The 20943-nt window shown below is 41.6% G+C and overlaps 1 protein-coding gene across 1 annotated transcript in view; it reads left to right on the top strand.

Moving 5' to 3' along the window:
- The first annotated feature begins 1779 nt into the window (after positions 1-1779).
- tmem198ab (transmembrane protein 198ab) overlaps positions 1780-20943 on the top strand; it is a 46578-nt gene continuing 27414 nt past the window's right edge. Inside the window, exon 1 of the mRNA XM_084050706.1 lies at positions 1780-2238. Within this exon, the coding sequence (XP_083906832.1) occupies positions 2211-2238 (28 nt within the window). The 5' untranslated portion in view covers positions 1780-2210. The remainder of the gene's footprint in view (positions 2239-20943) is intronic.

Here is a 20943-nt window from a genome sequence, read left to right on the forward strand (position 1 = left end):
TGTGTGTGTGTGTGTGTGTGTGTGTGTGTGTGTCATGGAGCCATAGCTCATGGGATGCAGTGTCATTTTGAATGTAAAACAAGACGACTAAATGTGGTCTTGTGTCTCAATGATGATGAGGCCATGGCTTCTATCATGTGGCCCACAGGTTAATATCAGATTACTGATATATTATTGATTCCAGCTGTTACAATTCCAAACAGCAAACATGACCCACTTTAATTACTTCAGTCTATTAGTAGCTTAATGACTAGTATTACAATTCTATTGACTTTTTTTTTTATATCCAATGTATTTGTATTTAGGTTCATACAGTTAACATAAGTATAACTAAATGCATTTGTAATTAAATAAAAATGTTACCTTTCAGGATTCCAATTCAAAAATAGCAGATCTACAAGTTCAAAACGCGTCGCACTGCGACATGTTCTGAGCTTGTAGATCTGCTATTTTTGCTACTTTTGCGTGACATAGAATGGCAAAATACGCATTCATTTACCAAAAAAAAGTTAAAATACGGAGCTAGGAGGTTTCTGCCCGACAACAACAATATGCAATGTGGCCCTCTGGAGTGAGTGTGGAATTATAGTGGCCCTCTCCACCATCAAAGTTGCATCACCCCTGGCTTGTATGAATGTATACCGTTTACACCTGGCTGCATTATATCATGAAGTTACTACAATATCACATTATCCCGATACACCATATCGCCATCTACAAAAGTTGCAGTTATACGTTATTTAGTCCCAGTAACATCAGTGGTTCTCAAACCTTTTAATTTCAAGGACCCCAATAACTCTCAGGGTTACAGACCTGTAAGGGTCTGTTTGGAACCCCCTCAAGGGTGGGTCCCTGGACCCCACTTTGAGAACCACTGGCCTGGTGGACCATACCTACTGCATCTCCATACTGTTTTAATTCGGTATCAGCAGGAAGAAAGTGAATACTGCCTTTTTTTTGTTTAGTTTTTCTTAAAAAATAGAGACAATTAACATAATTGAATTCATAAAATGAAATAAACTTTAAATACAATAGAAACATCTAAATAATAAAATATTTAAACTGTACACTCTGATATATAGATACATTGTAATAATAATTTTGTTCTATCACTTATTTGCATCTACTGAAGGCCAACAATTATGTATAGGAATTAAATAATGTAATACATTTGTGGTATATATATTCCATTTCCTGCAGAATGCATGTTGACGCGAGGTAATCATTTGCGGCTGGTTGCCTGACAACCAACCAACAACCACCACCAATCATGGCTGTGCCCGCGTCCTCCCAGGCTGTGGGATGTGTAGACTCCACAGCAGCGTTGACATGTCGGCTTATTACAAGCGAGTTTGGGCTTCTTTTTCTGCAAAGTTGCTTGTATAAATTGGTAGTTCCGTGTTGCGTTTTCTAAAGTGTACTAGCTTATTTAGGCTTGCTTCCAATTGTTTTAATTATTGTTTAAACCTGTGGTTCTCAAATATTTTCATGAAAATGTTTTATTTATTTATTTATTTTAAGACAAATATTCCACATTTTATTGCAATAGTTTTTGAAAATAGCAGGTACAAGCTCACTAGCTCGGCTATTTTCAAAAAGCCAATTGCATATCGGTTTATATTTATAAAGTGCTCATGTGGCCCAATTAAGGCCAAGTTGCTTCTTTTGGGCTTATTTTCCTAGACCTAGTTTCTTGTTTCTCTCGCGAAACCTGGCAACGCTGTCCTCAGCGTGTGACAGTAACGCGCACCCAGAGAGACCGCAGTGGTGCCGCCGCCTCAGACGCTCCACATCATGCACCGCGCGCCCCGCATCATCAGCCCATCATCACCGCCTTACTGACGCTCTGGAGACGGGGATTTAAAGCCGTATTCCGCCTACACACCGCGTCGAACGTGCATATACTAACATTTCTTAGACCGTGTAGTGGTGTGCGTGTGTGACATTTCCACGGTTCTCCTCCTGGTCCAACGCCCTGCTGCACGCACCGCACCAGGACCGAGAGAGTGAGACACAATCCCCGGGACAAGGTGCTCCGATCGCCGGGGATTCAAACGCAGTGTGAGCCCTCTGGTCACACGGTGACAATGAGCTTGGGGTTCGGCGGCTTCGGCTTCATCGGCCCCCGGGAGATGACTGTTCTGTCGGCCCGGCTAGGATGAACCGCAGGACGGCAGAGAAGCATCGACCCTATCTATACCCGCGGCAGGATGCTGAGCGTGCACAGCGACGATGATGGTGAGGATTATGAAGATGGATGATGATGATGATGATGATGATGTTAATTATGATTTATGATGATTTTATTTGTATTATTATTATTGCAGCTCCATCACTTTTGTTTAATTTCATTCCCATATATATATATATATATATATATATATATATATATATATATATATATATATATATATATATATATATATATATATATCTGCTCATATCATATCATATCTATGATGATGAATGTGATGATTGTGAAGATTATGACATGATGTTGATCATGATGATTTTGTTATTATTATTGCAGCTCCATCCCTTTTGTTTCGTTTTCATGCCCATATATCCATCTGCTCAGATCAAATCTATGGTGATGGTGAGGATTATGATGATTGTGAAGATTATGATAGGATGTTGATTATGATGATTTTATTATCATTATTGCAGCTCCATCCCTTTCGTTTAATTTTCATTCCCATATATATATATATATATATATATATATATATCCATCTGCTCCGATCAGATCTCTGCCGTTGTGATGATTATGACATGATGTCGAATATGATTTTTGATTTTTATTTATTATTGTTATTGTTGTTGTTATTATCATTCATTGCAGCTCCATCCCTTTCGTTTCATTTTCATTCCCACTCCCACATATCCATCTGCTGAGATCATCATCTATGCCATCTTTCCAAAAAATGATGCGGGGGTGGATGAATGGATGGTGAGCTTAATATGAGGGGTTGTTTGCGGTGAGATTATTGTGTGCCAGAATGTCACAGCAGGACGCCAGGCATGTAGGCCGTCGTCGCCACGGTGGAACCGTTGGAATGGAGTTAAAAACTGGGGCGTTCAGCCTAGATATTTTTTGCTCTAATTGGGGTCAGTAGGCATCGCATAAAAGAAAGCGTGTGCGGGGTCAAAGATGGCTAGGACTTTTGCATGATCGCATACTAATAAGTCTTTTTAATTTCCACGGGAAGCAGGCTGCAGCCCTGTCATAGTAGTCGGCTATACCTTGCAATTGTAATTGGATTCACTATCAGAGAGATGCTATGAACAAGCAGAATTTAAGACCGGTGTATTTTAAGTACCTCAGGAGTCCTTCGAGGGGGTCCCCAGCAAAATGTGTTAATATAGCATCACAATAATTGTAACCACTATACTTTGGCTATTCAAAAAATAGCAGATATACAAGCTCATAGCACGGCACCGAGTGCCGCGCCATGAGCTTGTAGATTTGTTATTTTTGAAAAATCGTGAAAATTTGTGCAAATCTTTGAATATATATATATATATATTCTTAAAGCGAACATTTGTAACTCAAATATCTGCTTCAGGGGGTCCCTGGAACCAAATATTTGGAGATGGGGGCGGGGGGGGGGGGGGGGGGGGTCCGCAACCAAATTCATATCATTTTGGGGGGAAAAGTTTGAGAACCACTGGCCTACATTTCTGTAGAACAGTCTTTCTGTTCCATCATAGTCGGTGTCCTTGCGATAGCTTAATTTCAGCACAATCATCAGTGAGAGAGAGCAAGGACAAAGTGCAGAACGGTGCATTTAATCCACTTTACGGCATGCCGAAAGACGGACATGCATAAGGGGAATTACTGAAACACTCTCACCGCCCCATATGTCTGCATTACTTATGCAGAATTGCAGATGAGACCTTAAAGCCATCTGCGAGAGGATCAGAAGTGATGCTACAACTGTATGTTAACTGTATGTTAAATCGTTGGTTCTCAAAGTGGGGTCCGGGGACCCCCAGGGGTACTGGAGGGGGTTCCAGGGGGTTCCAGGGGGTCCCCAGCTAAATGATAGATTAGGCACCAAATGGACCCTTATGGGTCTGTAACTCTGAGAGTGTACAAATGGAACCAAATGGACCCTAACGGGTCCATTTGGTTCCATTTGTACACTCTCAGAGTTAAATTGACATAGATATTACAATATAAATTGCGGTCCAAGTGATAGAAATGCCATTAAATGGGGGTCCGTAGCCCTAATGCATGTCAAAATGGGGGTCCAAATGGTTGAGAATCACTGCTAGAGCCGTACAAATCTTCTCTTATGGGGGTCCGTGGCATATCTTTTGAAATGGGGGTCCGCGGGCTAATAAGTGTCAATTTGGGGGTCCTTGACATGAAAAAGTTTGAGAACCACTGTGTTAAATGATGGTGTGTGTGCTGCTTGCACAAAATAGACACAAACATACATTACATGTTGTTGTGTTCCTGCACTTTATAGCGTTCTTTTCACTGCATTCTACATGGATCATGCCATAGTCATTGCTTTGCTCCGCATCATAACGGCTCTTTCAGAACTTAAAATGCTGAGAATGTCATGTTGCATGACCATGATAGTGCTAGTGTTGTGTTTCAGTGCTACTTTATGGCCCTGGTAGAGAGGGACATAGCATGTATAGATTTCTTTACAGTCCTACTCCACACATAAGTGGAGAGTAGGTCATGAGTCAGGACCCTATATAGGGCTCTTGAGAGACGTTCTGATCAACTCAGCTTCACTCAACTTTAATCGGTGGTGTAAAGTAACTAAGTACATTTACTTAAGTACTGTACTTAAGTACACATTTGAGGTATGGTAGGTGTTTACTTGAGTATTTCCAATACTTTTACTTCTACTCCACTACATCTCAGAGGCCAATATTGTACTTTTACTCCACTACAATTATTTGAAAACTTTAGTTACTAATTGAATTTTAGATATAAATAATTACATTATAAAACATACATTAACCACTTTAGCCCTATTTTTTACATAGGCTAGTTGAGAATAGCCCATCTACAAGCTCACAACGCGTCGCGATGCGACGCGTTGTGAGCTTGTAGATCTGCTATTCTCAAATCTTTTTGTACTTTTACTTTTGGTACTTTAAGTACATTTTGATGCCAATACTTTTGTACTATTATTCAAGTACATTTCTTTTTCTGGACTTTTACTTGTAACAGAGTATTTCTATATTGCAGTATTGATACTTTTACTTAAGTAAAGAATTGGAGTACTTTTTCCACCACTGACTTTAATGCTGTATATACTGCATAGTGCTGACCTAATGGTTAACCCAAACGTCAGGTTTTGGACGGTGCAAAAGCAGTTAGTTAGACAAGACACGCGAGTCTAGATCAGGGGTGGTCAACCTTGATGATGGAGAGGGCCACTATATTTCCTCACTCACTCCAGAGGACCACGTTGCATATAATATACTGTCGGGCAGACACCTCTTATCTCTGTATTTTAACTCTCAGACACCTCTTATCTTCGCCATTCTATGTCACACAAAAGTAGCAAAAATAGCCGATCTACAAGCTCACAACGCCTCGCGTTGCGAGGCGTTGTGAGCTTGTAGATTTGCTATTTTCACAATTATAATCTGTGGAACTAAGTCAAACAAAATGTAGTGCCTCAACTCCTACAGTTCCAAGAGCTCGTCAGGGTGGGGGGTCCCCAATTCAAATATGATTATTTTGGGGGGGTCCCCAATTCAAATATGATTATTTTGGGGGGGTCCCCAGTTCAAATATGATTATTTTGGGGGGGTCCCCAGTTCAAATATGATTATTTTGGGGAGGTCCCCAGTTCAAATATGATTATTTTGGGGAGGTCCCCAGTTCAAATATGATTATTTTGGGGGGGTCCCCAGTTCAAATATGATTATTTTGGGGGGGTCCCCAATTCAAATATGATTATTTTGGGGGGGTCCCCAGTTCAAATATGATTATTTTGGGGGGGTCCCCAGTTCAAATATGATTATTTTGGGGAGGTCCCCATATTTTATTTTGGGGGGGTCCCCAGTTCAAATATGATAATTTTTTGGGGTCACGGCCTGAAAAGGTTGAGGACCACTGCCACAGCAGACAGTGCATGGTCATGGTGCAGTGATTGACCAGAGAGAGCAACAGGCCTGCCTGGGAGTCCAGTCCATAGCCCTACTGCATAAGGCACCATTACCTTTCAACGGAAGCCTGTAGTTTTACTTCTTCACAGGTGTTAATAAGGACACTAATTAAGGTTGTGTTTCATTCAGGTTAAACAGCCAGGGTGCTGCTATTGTGCACGTTGTTGTGTTGGCACACTGGAAAGAACTCTGCTACGCTGGGAACAGAGCCTGATTGGTAACACCTGTGAAAGAAGTGATAATGTTGCAGCTATTTATGTCACCGACCGAGGCTGCTGTGAAAAAGGCCTGTAGGCTTTGTGCTTTGCATGCTTTCTGTGAGTCAGACTGCCTGCTCGTCGGCGTTGCCAGGTCTGCTTATTGTAAGCGACTTTGGGTTTGTTCGTTTGTAACGTCGCTTGTAAACATTTGGTAGTTAAGGGGTTAGTGCGTTTTTTGGGCTTGTTTCTAAAGTGCAGTTGCTTATTGTTTGGGCTTGCTGTCTAATGCTGTTTAAACCATTAGTTCTCAAACTATTTCATGTGAAGGACCCCCAAATTAATATATATATTTGGCTTCAGACCCCAATTTGAAAATATTTTGTGCCAGGACCCCCCCCCCCCCCCCCCCCCACATACAAGATTTGTGTTGTTAAAATGTAGAAAATATCAGATCTACAAGCTCACAACGAGACATGCTGTGACACGCTTTGACACGCTGTGACGCGTTGTGAGCTTGTAGATCAGCTATTTTCAAATAGTCGAAACTTGCTTCTTTTTTGGGCTTGTTTTCGTAGACCTGGGCGCTTATTTCTCTCGCAAAATCTGGCAACACTGCAGTGCTCATCTTCCCAGTCAGGCAGGCAGGCAGGCAGGCAGAGAGCCCCCACCAGGGAGTTGAGAAGGCCACGGCCTGCTGGTGATGCATACACACTGCTTTGTTTCCGCTAGTGGGGTCAACAGACAAGAAAACAACATCTCAGGCTTGCTTGCCCGATGCTGACAGCAGTCTGGCGCCCGCACGCCGCTGCTGCTATTATCCATTCTCTCTCTCTCTCTCTCTCTCTCTCTCTCTCTGTCTCTATGTCTCTCTGTCTCTCTGCCTTTTCTGGTTGCCGTCCTATCTGTTGTTGCCTTGTCTCTTCAAATCTCATGTGGGTCGAAGGGAACCTTTTCCATTTGTTTGGAGCCTTCTCTGTATCAGCCGATAAGAAGTGCACTGACTGAGCTGTGGGCTCAGTGGTTCTCAAAGTGGGGTCCGGGGATCCCCAGGGGTCCTTGCGGGAGTTCCAGGGGGTCCCCAGCTAAATGATAGGTAGTATAGGAACCAAATGGACCCTTAGCCTATGGGTCTGTAACTCAGAGAGTGTACAAATGGAACCAAATGGACCCGTACACTCTCAGAGTTAAATTAACATTGGTTGTCCGATGTAAATTGGGGTCCCGGAGATAGAAATGCCCTTAAATGGGGGTCCGTTGCCTAATGCATGTCAAACTGGGGGGTCCTTGAAATTAAGATGGTTGAGAATCACTGCTAGAGCAGTAACAATCTTCTCTTATGGGGGGTCCCTGGCTTATCTTTTCAAATGGGGGTCCGCGGGCTAATGAGTGTCAATTTGGGGGTCCTTGACATGAAAAAGTTTGAGAACCGCTGACGGAGGCTACAGCCGAAAGGCCTTTTTTACATGGTAAGCAACTAATGTGCTAGCCATGGTTCACATGACGCTCGTCTGCCACAAGCGTCATGGAACCGAGAGTTCCTGGTTTTTGATTTACATTAAATGAGTTACATTGACAACTCTCACATGTATATAAACGTTCAGATTTCGAATATAAAGTGCTTACCTACGAGCCACGGATGTTACAAGTCCGACCCGCGATAAGTACCCGTAGCTCCTGTATTGTTCAATAAAAAGCATTTTAATCCGATCGCCGGCCATTTTCTCCAAATTTTCTCCGTTGCTTTCAACTATGCGACACTAATGGTTGGGAGGTGTATTGCACTCTGATACATTACAAAAAAAAGAAAATGGCCGGCGATGGGATTAAAATGCTTTTTATTTAACAATGCGGGAGATAAGGGTACTTATTGCGGTACGGATCATCGTCATTATCGTCATAATAATCGTTTCCACGTTGGAAATGTTCTGTTTTTTTTTTCAAATAGCGGAAATAGCAGATCTACAAGCTCAAAATGTGTTGCGATGCGACACGTTTTGAGCTTGTAGATCGGCTATTTCCACAATATTTCCACTATATCCAAAAGTTTCCACGTTTATTTTTACGTATCAAGTAATTTGATTTGTGGCATTTGTCATATATCTGCCCTGTGCAACTTTTGTTGTTATGAACGGAAATGTAATTTTTTATTCATAACGTTCCAATAAAGTTCAACGACAGAAACACAATTAAATCGTTAATCGCAATTATTTGAGTGACAATTAATCGTCAAGTAATCATAATCATAATAATCGTGACAGCCCTAGCGGGGGCATTCCCGTCGCGTTCATGCTCGCGTCACGCACATGCCCACCCGCTCCCCAGAGTTGAAATGTGTTGAACATTATTTCTGCATGACACGCAGAAACGTGTCTATTCACATGAGGAGATCTACAAGCTCACAACGCGTCGCATCGCGACGCGTTGTGAGCTTGTAGATCTGCCTATTTTCATTTTCATTTGTGATAAGGGTCTATGTCGCTCCCAATAAGGGCAACTAAACTACTAAACTAAATTAAATGTAAATGAGAAGACACTGCAGTGTACGATATGTGAGCGCTGAAGCAACCTGATACCAGAGTAACCTGTAAATCTACCCACTGTCTGGATCTGTCTGTCTGTCTGTCTGTCTGTCTGTCTGTCTGTCTGTCTGTCTGTCTGTCTGTCTGTCTCTGTCTGTCTCTCTCTCTCTCCCTCCATGTCTCTCTCTCTGTGTCTCTCTCTCTGTCTCTCAATCTCTCTGTCTCTCTCTCTCTCTGAAGTGAGTCGCTCTTTATCGATAGACAAACGAGATACGGGAGGATTAGGTTCCACAACACACTGCAGGGTTCAAAAAGCGCTAATTAAGGCCATTGAATATGCCAACAGACTAACCAACGGAAACGCCTACAGTATATGTGCAATAATGTCACTAATTAAATGACACACTTTAATTACTTCAGTCTATATTATTATCAGTTTAATTACTTTTTTATGTCCAATGTATTAGTATTTAAGTTCATAAAGTTAACCTAAAGGTAACCTAAAAAAGTTACTTTTCAGGATTCCAAAATAGCAGATCTACAAGCTCAAAACGCGTCGCGTTGCGACACGTTTTGAGCTCGTAGATCTGCTATTTTTGCTACTTTTGTGTGACATACTAGAATGACGAAGTGCGGCATTAACCCATTAAGACCTGGAACTGTATCATTTTTAGATTTGAGCTAAGAAGCATTATTTTACACTTTGGGCTATTCAAAAATAGCAGATATACAAGCTCATAGCGCGGCACCGAGTGCCGCGCTACGAGCTTGTAGATCTGCTATTTTTGAAAAATCGTAAAAATGTGTGCAAATCTTTGAATATATATATTTTTAAAGCGAACATTTTTTAACTCAAATCTTTGCTTCTGGGGGGTCCCTGAACAAAATATTTTGATGGGGGTCCGCGGCCAAATACATATGATTTTGGGGGTCCTTGACATGAAAAAGATTGACCACCACTGATATAGAAACATACGTTTTTCAGAATACTGTTGGGATTTAGGAGACATGTAGAATCGGCTTCAGGTCTTAATGGGTTAATTTAGGGAAAAGGTTAAAATACGGAGATAAGAGGTTGTCTGCCCGGCAGCAACAATATGTAACGTGGCCTCATGGAGTGAGTCTGATGATGGAGAGGGCCACTGTCTATGTTTACAAAGTTGCCCACCCCTGCTGTATATCTATGTACTCATTTATGTCCCTTGTGATCTACAAGTACATAGATTCCTATGTGTTGGTTATCGTGCGACTGTAGCCTATATTGAACTACAACAGAGGACAGAGTACAGCAACACGTTCTTATGGATTCCACCAACGTTATGTCCTATTTGAAAACGGTTAATTAAGTATTCAAGCAATCGATCGATAAAACAATGAATTTAGAGGTCAGGCTATACAGTGCAAAACCAAATGTAAACAAAACCAGCACAGGCCTTGAACCTGATTCATACTTAGTTGCACCCGAACATTTTTAACTCAAATCTTTGCTTCCGGGGGTCCCTGGCATATAACATTTTCAGATGGGGGTCCGCGGCCAAATTTATATCAATTTAAGGGTCCCTTGGCATGAAAAGGTTTGAAAACCACTGACGTAGATTAACAGATTTGAATCCGTGAAATCAAATGTTACTGTGGGCTGTAAAATGGCCATCACATGTGAAGTCGAGCTTTTGCACACAGTTTTCGTTTGCCTTTTTTAAACCCCTTCCACTGCTTCTTCCTGGCTGCCGGGTTCTGCTTGCCGATTGGCCCACCCAACCAACAAGCTTGGGGGAAGAGTTGTTATTTACCGCCCGCTGAAGCAATTGAGCTGGAAGTTAATTGTGTTGATGATGGGGGGGGGAGCGCATGATAACAGTTCATCGCCCGGCCTGGAAAACTCTATGAATTCCATTGATCCCTCTCACTGCATTGTGCTGCATTGTTATTCAATGGCTGGCAAAGAGGTTAATCCAACACGTGCCGTGTGTGTGTGTGTGTGTGTGTGTGTGTGTGTGTGTGTGTGTGTGTGTGTGTGTGTGTGTGTGTGTGTGTGTGTGTGTGTGTGTGTGTGTGTGTGTGTGTGTGTGTGTGTGTGTGTGTGTGTGTGTGTGTGTGTGTGTGTGTGTGTGTGTGTGTTCTCACAAGCTGACCTCGGTCAATATTTTTCCATCACAGCTCATCAGGCAGACATTAACCCATTAAGACCTGAGGCTGATTCTACAAAACACATTTTGCTGGGGGACCCCAAGGACCCCCGACAATGATATGTATTTTGCTGCGGAGTGCGAACCAAAATATTTGGTTCCAGCAACCCCCCTCAAGCAAAGATTTGAGTTTAAAAATGTTTGCTTTAAAATAATATTTATAATCACAGATATGCACACATTTTCACATTTTTTCAAAGAAAAGCAGATCTACAAGCTCATAGCGCGGCACCGAGTGCCGCGCTATGAGCTTGTAGATCTGCTGTTTTTGAATAGCCAAAGTGTAAAATAATGCTTTTTTAAGCTCGAATCAAAAAATTACACAGATGCGTTCCTGGCCTTAATAATAATAATAAGGGTAATAATAATAATAACTAGAAAATGTGCTCCTCGGAGCACAGGTCTCCGCCAGTACTGTTCCTGATTAATCCTGTCTTAAGTGTTACTTGATTAATCCTGTCTTAAGTGTTACTCCGCCATTTCTCAGCCATTTCGTGATTATTCCTGTCTTACCTCACTTTGAAAGAGGCTAAGACTCTTTCAAAGTGACACATCTATTTATAGGCCGCTGATACGTCATGCGTCTCACTAGCCAATCAGAGCACACTCTTTCAACGTATTGTCACGTGAGGCTTGACCAATGTTAGCTTGGCCGAGGGGGGACGGGGACGGAAAGTGAAAACATAGTCTCCTGGCGGAGACAATAATAATAATAATAATTGCCAGGAGATAATAATAATAAACTTTATTTGTATAGCACCTTTCATGACCTGAAATGCAGCTCAAAGTGCTTTACAGAGCAAGAATACAATTACAGAAAAGTACAACTACAAAAAAAGAAAAGCAAAAGCATAAAACAACATTAAAATAATAGCAAAACAGTGAGGCTGGGTTAATGGTATAATCCAAACTGATTATATGTTGTGAGAACAGTCTGTTTGGATCAAAACTAATAATTCACAAGACATTTACGATATACAGATAAATGACATCCATTATAATTACAGAGAGACGGCGCCAACCGTGACGCTTATGGAATGTATTTTGCTGTGGGGCAGTGGTGTGTAACGTAACTGAGTACATTTACTCAAGTACTGTACTTGAGTACAATTATGAGGTATACTTTTACTTTACCGGAGTATTTCCAATTGTCTATACTTTTGCTTCTATTCCACTGCACCTCCGAGGCAAATATTGTACTTTTACTCCACTGCAATTATTTGAAAACTTTAGTTACTTTGCAGATATTACATTATAAAACAGACATAATCCACTTTAGCCCTATTTTATACCTAGGCTATTTGAAAACAGCCGATCTACAAGCTCACAACGCGTCGCATCGTGACGCGTTGTGAGCTTGTAGATCTGCTATTTTCAAACATTTAGTAGCATGGTGTGTGTGTGTGTTGTGTTCGTTCATGGCCAAAAGGTGCTTCTGTCTTGTGCTGTTCATGCGAGTGGCCGTGTGATGTGGGGGGACATGGCATGGATGCATACGCACAGACAAACCCTCTGGAGTCTAGAGACCAGTGGTTCTCAAACTTTTTCATGTCAAAGACCCCCAAAATTGACACTTATTACCCCGCGGACCCCCATTTGAATAGATATGCCAGGGACCCCCCCATAAGAGAAGATTTTTACTAGCAGTGATTCTCAACCATTTTAATTTCAAGGACCCCCCCAGTTTGACGTGCATTAGAGGCTACGGACCCCCATGTAATGGCATTTCTATCTCTGGGACCCCAATTTATTGTGTAAAATCAATGTTTATTTAACTCTGAGAGTGTACAAATGGAACCAAATGGACGCGTTAGGGTCCATTTGGTTCCATTTGTACACTCTCTGAGTAAATGTGTTAATACAGCGTCACAATAAGTTCAACCACTTTAACCATATTTTATATTTGGAATATTCAAAAATAGCAGATCTACAAGCTCATAGTGCTGCACCAAGTGCCGCTTGTAGATCTGCTATTTTTGAAAAATCGTGAAAGATTTGTGCAAACTGTTGATTTGTGTTCAACTAAAGTCTTTGCTTCTGGGGGTCCCTGGAAAAAACAATTTTGAGATGGGGGTCCGCGGCCAAATGCATATCATTTTGGGGGTCCTTGACATAAAAAAGTTTGAGAACCACCGCTCTGCTCGGCCTTCAGGCCCGCCATTCAAAAGTGGACATCATGTGTTCCATCTACCTAACTACAGTACCTACTCCTCTAGCTCCATCTTCATCCTCAGACCAGGCAGGTGGTATGCAGGGAGGAATTTTGTCACAGTTTCTCTCAAATTCCCTTCAGGTGGTATGTACTGTACGTATGTATAACCATCTATTTTCTGGATCAAAAACTGGTCTCGCATAGCCGTGGCTCATAATTGCAAGCAATCACACATTCCATCTCTCCACAAACTGTTCAGAGGCTCCATCTTTCAGGGCATATCTCCATCTTTCAGGGCATATCTCCATCTTTCAGGGCATATCTCCTTCCAACCAGCTCTCTGGCTTGTGGTAGCATGTCCCACCACCAGGTATCCCCCAGACAGACCGCTGCACAGAGTTGTTTGTGTGTAGTAGTGGATAGCATGCGAACAAAACACTCTTATGTAACTGTAAAAAATAAGAGCCTGGACCAGCCTGTTGTTGACGTTCCTGGAATAGGAAGCGTTTCATTTCGTCGGGACCGTCGGGAGCTTGTAGGTAGACGGTTCGGCGATTTTCGGCACGCTACACCATCCCGAGAAGACCACGCATACGTTTAAGCATTACAACGTTGCGGAGAAAAAATTGCAGTGGCCTGAATATTTCCCCTTTAAAACACCCATTATTAATTGTCTCAGCTGCAGCTGCAAAGCTTGTACCATCCTGCCATGTTTTAAAGCTGCCGTAGTTTTAAACCTGAACTGGAAAACGACAAGCGACAAAATCAGCCTAGGTTTCACTTTTCATGCCCCCGTGTATCGTCGTTGTTTATTTATAGGCACCACTTTCAATCATTTTCACCCCTAAAAACACAGAGCTACATCTCACCGAAGCCATATTGACATAAATAGGAGGGTAATGTTACACCTTGCGCAGGTGTTACCAATTATACTAATTAACCCATTAAGACCAGGAACGCATCTGTGTGTCATTTTAAGATTTCCTTGGCTATTCAGAAATAGCAGATATACAAGCTCATAGTGCGGCACCGAGTGCCGCGCTATGAGCTTGTAGATCTGCTATTTTTGAAAAATCGTTTGCGCACAAAAAAAAAGTGCAAATCTTTGACTATATATTCTACAAATGTCGTCTAAATCCTACAACTATTTTTTGAAAAAAACGTATGTTGCTATATCAGTGGTTCTCAAACGTTTCCATGTCAAGGACCCCCAGTATGATATGTATTTGACCCCCATCTCAAAATATGTTGTTCCAGGCAGGGACCTCCCCAGAAGCAAAGATTTGAGTTAAAAATGTTTTTAAAAATATATTTAAAAAACGCTTTAAAAAACTATATATTCAAAGATTTGCACACATTTTCAAGATTTAAAAAAAATAGCAGATCTACAAGTTCATATGAACTTGTAGATCTGCTATTTTTGAATAGCGAAGGACATCTAAAAATGACACAGACGCGTCCCCGGATTGAATGGGTTACAGACTGTGTTCCATTTGGTGTAGCAGAGCGTTTCCAGTGGGGCCAACAACACTCGTCGCAATAGAGGAAAGCACCATGACTCTTGTTTGACCCCAATGGGGAAACACAACCTTAATTAGCAGCGTTGGTAACAACACCTGCACAGGATGTAATGGATTACCCTGCTATTTATGTCAATATGGCTGCCATGAAGGAAAAAAAGAAGGTCTTATCGCTCGGGGAGTAGTTCAGATATTTATCACTGCATGCAGCCAGGTTCTGGACGTGGGCCAGCCCACCACAGGTGCACTAGCACTACTACATCATGTCTCAGCTTTCCTGGCTCATTCGCCAGCTGTGACATGAGGACGATTCATTCATTGAGAATAGAAATAACATCCTAAGGGGGTACATGGGCAACTGGCGGCCCGGGGGCCACATGCGGCCTCCACCTTCACTTAGTGCGGCCCGCAGGTTAATATCGGAATAACTGTTATATTATTGATTTCAGCTGTTTACAATTCCAAACATGCAAACATGACCCGCTTTAATTACTTCAGTCTATATTAGTAGCTAGTATAAATTATAGTATAAATTAGTGACTAGTATAAACATTTTCTTTCTCATGTCCAATGTATTTGTATTCAAGTTCATAGAGTTAACATAAGTATAACTAAATGCGTTTGAAATTAAATAAAAATGTTACTTCTCAGGATTCCCATTCAAAAATAGCAAAAAATAATTCTGGATTCCAATTCAAAAGTAGCAAAAATAGCAGATCTGCAAGCTCAAAACGCGTCGCACTGCGACGCGGTTTGAGCTTGTAGATCGGCTATTTTTGCAACTTTTGTATGACATAGAATGGCGAAAAAACACTTCAGAAACACGTCTACCACTGACCTCATTATTAGGAAGTTTTTTTTAATATATTTATTTTTACTAACGCGAGAACAATGGCTTCCATTATAGCGTGCTGACTTTCCAGGAATAGAAAGCCTGTAGTTTCTATTATCTTGGATTCCCCATCGATGATGTCACTGGTAGATGAGATGGACTGTTCACAGCCCTCCTCTGAGACAGACAAAAATGGTGCCATATTATCATGAGCATTATTGAGGACCAATTTATATGAAGACAGGTTGAAAATGGGTGAAGTCGTCCTTTAACGCATTCATTGCCAGGTATTAATTAATTAATTAATTCATCCACCACTGACAGCGGTTTTACCTTATTTTCACACAGAATTTATATCTAAAATATTTGATGGCGTTGTTATGGCTGATTTTACACTTGGTTGCATGCTGAAAGAGCACAACACCCGAGTGCAACCAACCATAAAATGACTTCTACTGGTTATCTTCTCCATTAGTCCCTCCCTGACGTTTTAGTCTAGTTTTTATTTGTTGACGAAATTGTCTATACATTTAGTCTCAGTTTTAGCCATCAAAGCTTCGTTTTATTTCGTTTTTATTTAATTTTCGTCAGTGAAAAAAGGTAGTCGACAAACATTTTTCGTCATAGTTTTTAGTCGAGGAAATCAACACTGCCCGGGTCCCGGCTATGTGTCTTGAGTGTCCTTGAGCTCTAAGAAGACACTTGGGCCCCCAATTGCTGCTCCCCTCGAGGGGCTCCTCATGACCATCTGATCAACCGTCAGCTGGGTGAAGCTGAAACTGAATCCCCCCCCCCCCCCCCCCCCCGCCCCCCCCACGGGAATAGCAAAGATGGTCTCACCTCCCCAACAACTGGCACAAAAGCCGCCCCCAATATTGGCCCCAAATCACCAATGTGTACAATGATTCATTTGGGGAAACCAAAACCCACAATATGTTGATTCTACATTCATTGCAGCCCTGCTAGGCCACCTGCAGGTTTCTAATCAGGGCATCATTCACTGGAGGCGTTATGTAAGCGTTTTTGCACAATATGTGTGTCGAAGGAGGTGTGAGAAAGAACCACTCATCCCTCTTTCTTGGCACAAGTGGCCAGTGGTGGAGAGTAACTAAGTACGTGTACTCAAGTACTGTACTTAAGTTGTGCTTTAATTGAGCATTTCCAATTTCCAATACTTTTACTTCTACTCCACTACATCTCAGAGGCAAATATTTTACTCCACTACAATTATTTGACAACTTTAGTTACTAGTTACTTTGTAGATTTTGATTATTATTACAAAACATACAGTACCCACCCATACATTACGCCCTATATACAGTTCGGCCATTTGCGATGCGACGCATTGTGAGCTTGTAGATCTGCTATTTTCAAAAGATTTGTATACATTTGAAAACTTGTGAAATGAGACATTCTGCATAATGAGTACTTTTTACTTTTGGTACCTTAAGTAAATTTTGATACCAATACTTTTGTACTTTTACTCAAGTCAATTCTGAATTCAGGACTATAACTTGTAAGGGTGCGCTCCCACCGCACTTTTATTTTACCTCTGGGGCAGAATCTGCCAATGCTTTGTCAATGCAAATGCGTGGATTCTTGGAAAAAATCCGCAAGACCATGAATCCACGCATTTGCATTGACAAAGCATTGGACTCATTATAAAACATACATTAACCACGCCCTATTTTATACCTATGCTATTTGAAAATAGCAGATCTACAAGCTCACAATGTGTCGCGATGTGATGCGTTGTGAGCTTGTAGATCTGCTATTTTCAAACATTTTAGTACTTTTACTTTTGATTTCGATTCTACATGTCTCCTAAATCTCAACAGTATTCTCAAAAACGTATGTTTCTATATCAGTGGTGCTCAAACTTTTTCATGTCAAGGACCCCCAAAATGATTTGTATTTGGCCGTGGACCCCCATCAAAATAATTTGTTCTAGGGACCCCCAGAAGCAAAGATTTGAGTTAAAAATGTTCGCTTTAAAAATATATATATTCAAAGATTTGCACACATTTTCACGATTTTTGAATAGCCCAAAGTGTAAAATAATGCTTTTTAGCTCAAATCAAAAAATGACACAGTTCCAGGTCTTAATGGGTTAAGGTATCAAAAGTTAAAGTAAAAATATACAAAGTAACTAGTAACTAACGTTTTCAAATAATTGTAGTGGACTGAAAAGTTAAGCAAGACACTGAACCCCTAATTGCTCCTGGTGAGGAGCTTGGTGCCTTGCATGGTTTCTTCCGCCATCGGTGTGTGTCTGTGTGTGTGTGTGTGTGAGAATGGGTGAGTGTAATGCGCATCGTTAAAGCGCCTTGGATAAAGGCGCCGTATAATTGCACCATTTAGCATTTTATATGAGGGGTGTTTACAGCAGATGTCTACTTAATAATTGGCATTTATGAAAAGCAAACCTGACGAGCCCCTGTGCGTACCTCTACACATACAATGCAGGAGGTGTTTGCCAATTGTCAGGGAGAGGTGTTTTTTTTTCCGACCGAGTCGTGAGCAAAGAGAGTGTGTGTGTGTGTGTGAGATATTTCCTGCTAAGCAGGTAGTCACCAGCGCCTCAAGGAACCCCTCCAATCGGCCAGACGTTGCTGTCGCATCGCCCCCACTCCCCGCCACCAGGCGGGGGACAGGACGACAGCTTGGCCCGGAGGGGGATTGGATGACTTAACCCGGGCTGGAGGAATGGATGAGTGGGCTGGGGCGCAGCCTGCCAGCCAGCCAGTCTGATATTCAGCCAGGCAGGCTGGGGGGGGGGGGGGGGGAGGGGTGTTGGTTTCATTGGTGGCGGATGAACTGGTGGTTTTCGCATCAGTGAGTCAGCGCTCGTTTACTCATTCCTTTTTTTTCTTCTTTTTTTTTTTCTTTAAAATTTAGAGTAGCCAATAATTGTTTACCACTTTTTCTCCCCAATTTAGTCGTTATAGCCTGGTAAACCCCCCCCCTCCCTCCGGATAGCTCATTTGCATTTGATTTCAGGGAGGAGTCTGGTCTACAGGCCTGTCTGGGCGTTTCTCCGGAGTTCATAACATGAACTCTCCTATCAGCGTCCTCGCTCATTGTTCTGTGATTGACAGCGAAGGTTGGCCAATCAGGTGGCGAGTTCGAGTGAAACCGAATGGAACCGAGTGCAGCCGACCAAAATAGAACGGCAGCCATTTTTTCTGTCCGCTGTCTTTGGTTTTAAAACTCTAAACCGCCTTCGTCCTACTCCTCCCGCCCAACACTCCCCGCTGACAGGTGCCGCCCTAACCCTGACCTCAGTAAAACTATGTCTAAACCTAACCCTAACTCAGTAAGACTGTCTAAACCTAACCCTAACTCAGTAAGACTGTCTAAACCTAACCAACCGTAACCTCAGTAAAACTATGCCTAAACCTAACCCTAACCTCAGTAAAACTATGTCTAAACCTAACCAACCCTAACCTCAGTAAAACTATGCCTAAACCTAACCCTAACCTCAGTAAGACTATGTCTAAACCTAACCCTAACCTCAGTAAGACTATGTCTAAACCTAACCAACCCTAACCTCAGTAAAACTATGTCTAACCCTAACCCTAGTCTTACTAAAGACTATGTCTAAACCTAACCTCAGTAAAACTATGCCTAAACCTAACCCTAACCTCAGTAAAACTATGTCTAAACCTAACCCTAACCTCAGTAAAACTATGTCTAAACCTAACCCTAACCTCAGTAAAACTATGCCTAAACCTAACCCTAACCTCAGTAAAACTATGCCTAAACCTAACCCTAACCTCAGTAAAACTATGTCTAAACCTAACCTTAACCTCAGTAAGACTATGTCTAAACCTAACCCTAATCTCAGTAAAACTATGTCTAAACCTAACCCTAACCTCAGTAAGACTATGTCTAAACCTAACCCTAATCTCAGTAAAACTATGTCTAAACCTAACCCTAACCTCAGTAAAACTATGTCTAAACCTAACCTCAGTAAAACTATGTCTAAACCTAACCCTAACCTCAGTAAAACTATGTCTAAACCTAACCCTAACCTCAGTAAAACTATGTCTAAACCTAACCAATCCTAATCTCAGTAAAACTATGTCTAAACCTAACCCTAACCTCAGTAAAACTATGCCTAAACCTAACCCTAACCTCAGTAAAACTATGCCTAAACTTAACCAACCCTAACCTCAGTAAAACTATGTCTAAACCTAACCAACCCTAACCTCAGTAAAACTATGTCTAAACCTAACCAACCCTAACCTCAGTAAAACTATGCCTAAACCTAACCCTAACCTCAGTAAAACTATGCCTAAACCTAACCCTAACCTCAGTAAAACTATGTCTAAACCTAACCAACCCGAACCTCAGTAAAACTATGTCTAAACCTAACCAACCCTAACCTCAGTAAAACTATGCCTAAACCTAACCCTAACCTCAGTAAAACTATGTCTAAACCTAACCAACCCTAACCTCAGTAAAACTATGCCTAAACCTAACCCTAACCTCAGTAAAACTATGCCTAAACCTAACCAACCCTAACCTCAGTAAAACTATGCCTAAACCTAACCCTAACCTCAGTAAAACTATGCCTAAACCTAACCAACCCTAACCTCAGTAAAACTATGCCTAAACCTAACCCTAACCTCTGTAAAACTATGTCTAAACCTAACCCTAACCTCAGTAAAACTATGTCTAAACCTAACCAACCCTAACCTCAGTAAAACTATGCCTAAACCTAACCAACCCTAACCTCAGTAAAACTATGCCTAAACCTAACCCTAACCTCTGTAAAACTATGCCTAAACCTAACCCTAACCTCAGTAAAACTATGCCTAAACCTAACCCTAACCTCAGTAAAACTATGTCTAAACCTAACCAACCCGAACCTCAGTAAAACTATGTCTAAACCTAACCAACCCTAACCTCAGTAAAACTATGCCTAAACCTAACCCTAACCTCAGTAAAACTATGTCTAAACCTAACCAACCCTAACCTCAGTAAAACTATGCCTAAACCTAACCCTAACCTCAGTAAAACTATGCCTAAACCTAACCAACCCTAACCTCAGTAAAACTATGCCTAAACCTAACCCTAACCTCTGTAAAACTATGCCTAAACCTAACCCTAACCTCAGTAAAACTATGCCTAAACCTAACCCTAACCTCAGTAAAACTATGCCTAAACCTAACCAACCCTAACCTCAGTAAAACTATGCCTAAACCTAACCCTAACCTCTGTAAAACTATGTCTAAACCTAACCCTAACCTCAGTAAAACTATGTCTAAACCTAACCAACCCTAACCTCTGTAAAACTATGTCTAAACCTAACCATAACCTCAGTAAAACTATGTCTAAACCTAACCAACCCTAACCTCTGTAAAACTATGTCTAAACCTAACCAT

This window comes from Gymnoscopelus microlampas, assembly GCF_963454915.1.
Source record: "Gymnoscopelus microlampas genome assembly, chromosome: 24".
In the NCBI taxonomy this organism is placed as follows: Eukaryota; Metazoa; Chordata; class Actinopteri; order Myctophiformes; family Myctophidae; genus Gymnoscopelus; species Gymnoscopelus microlampas.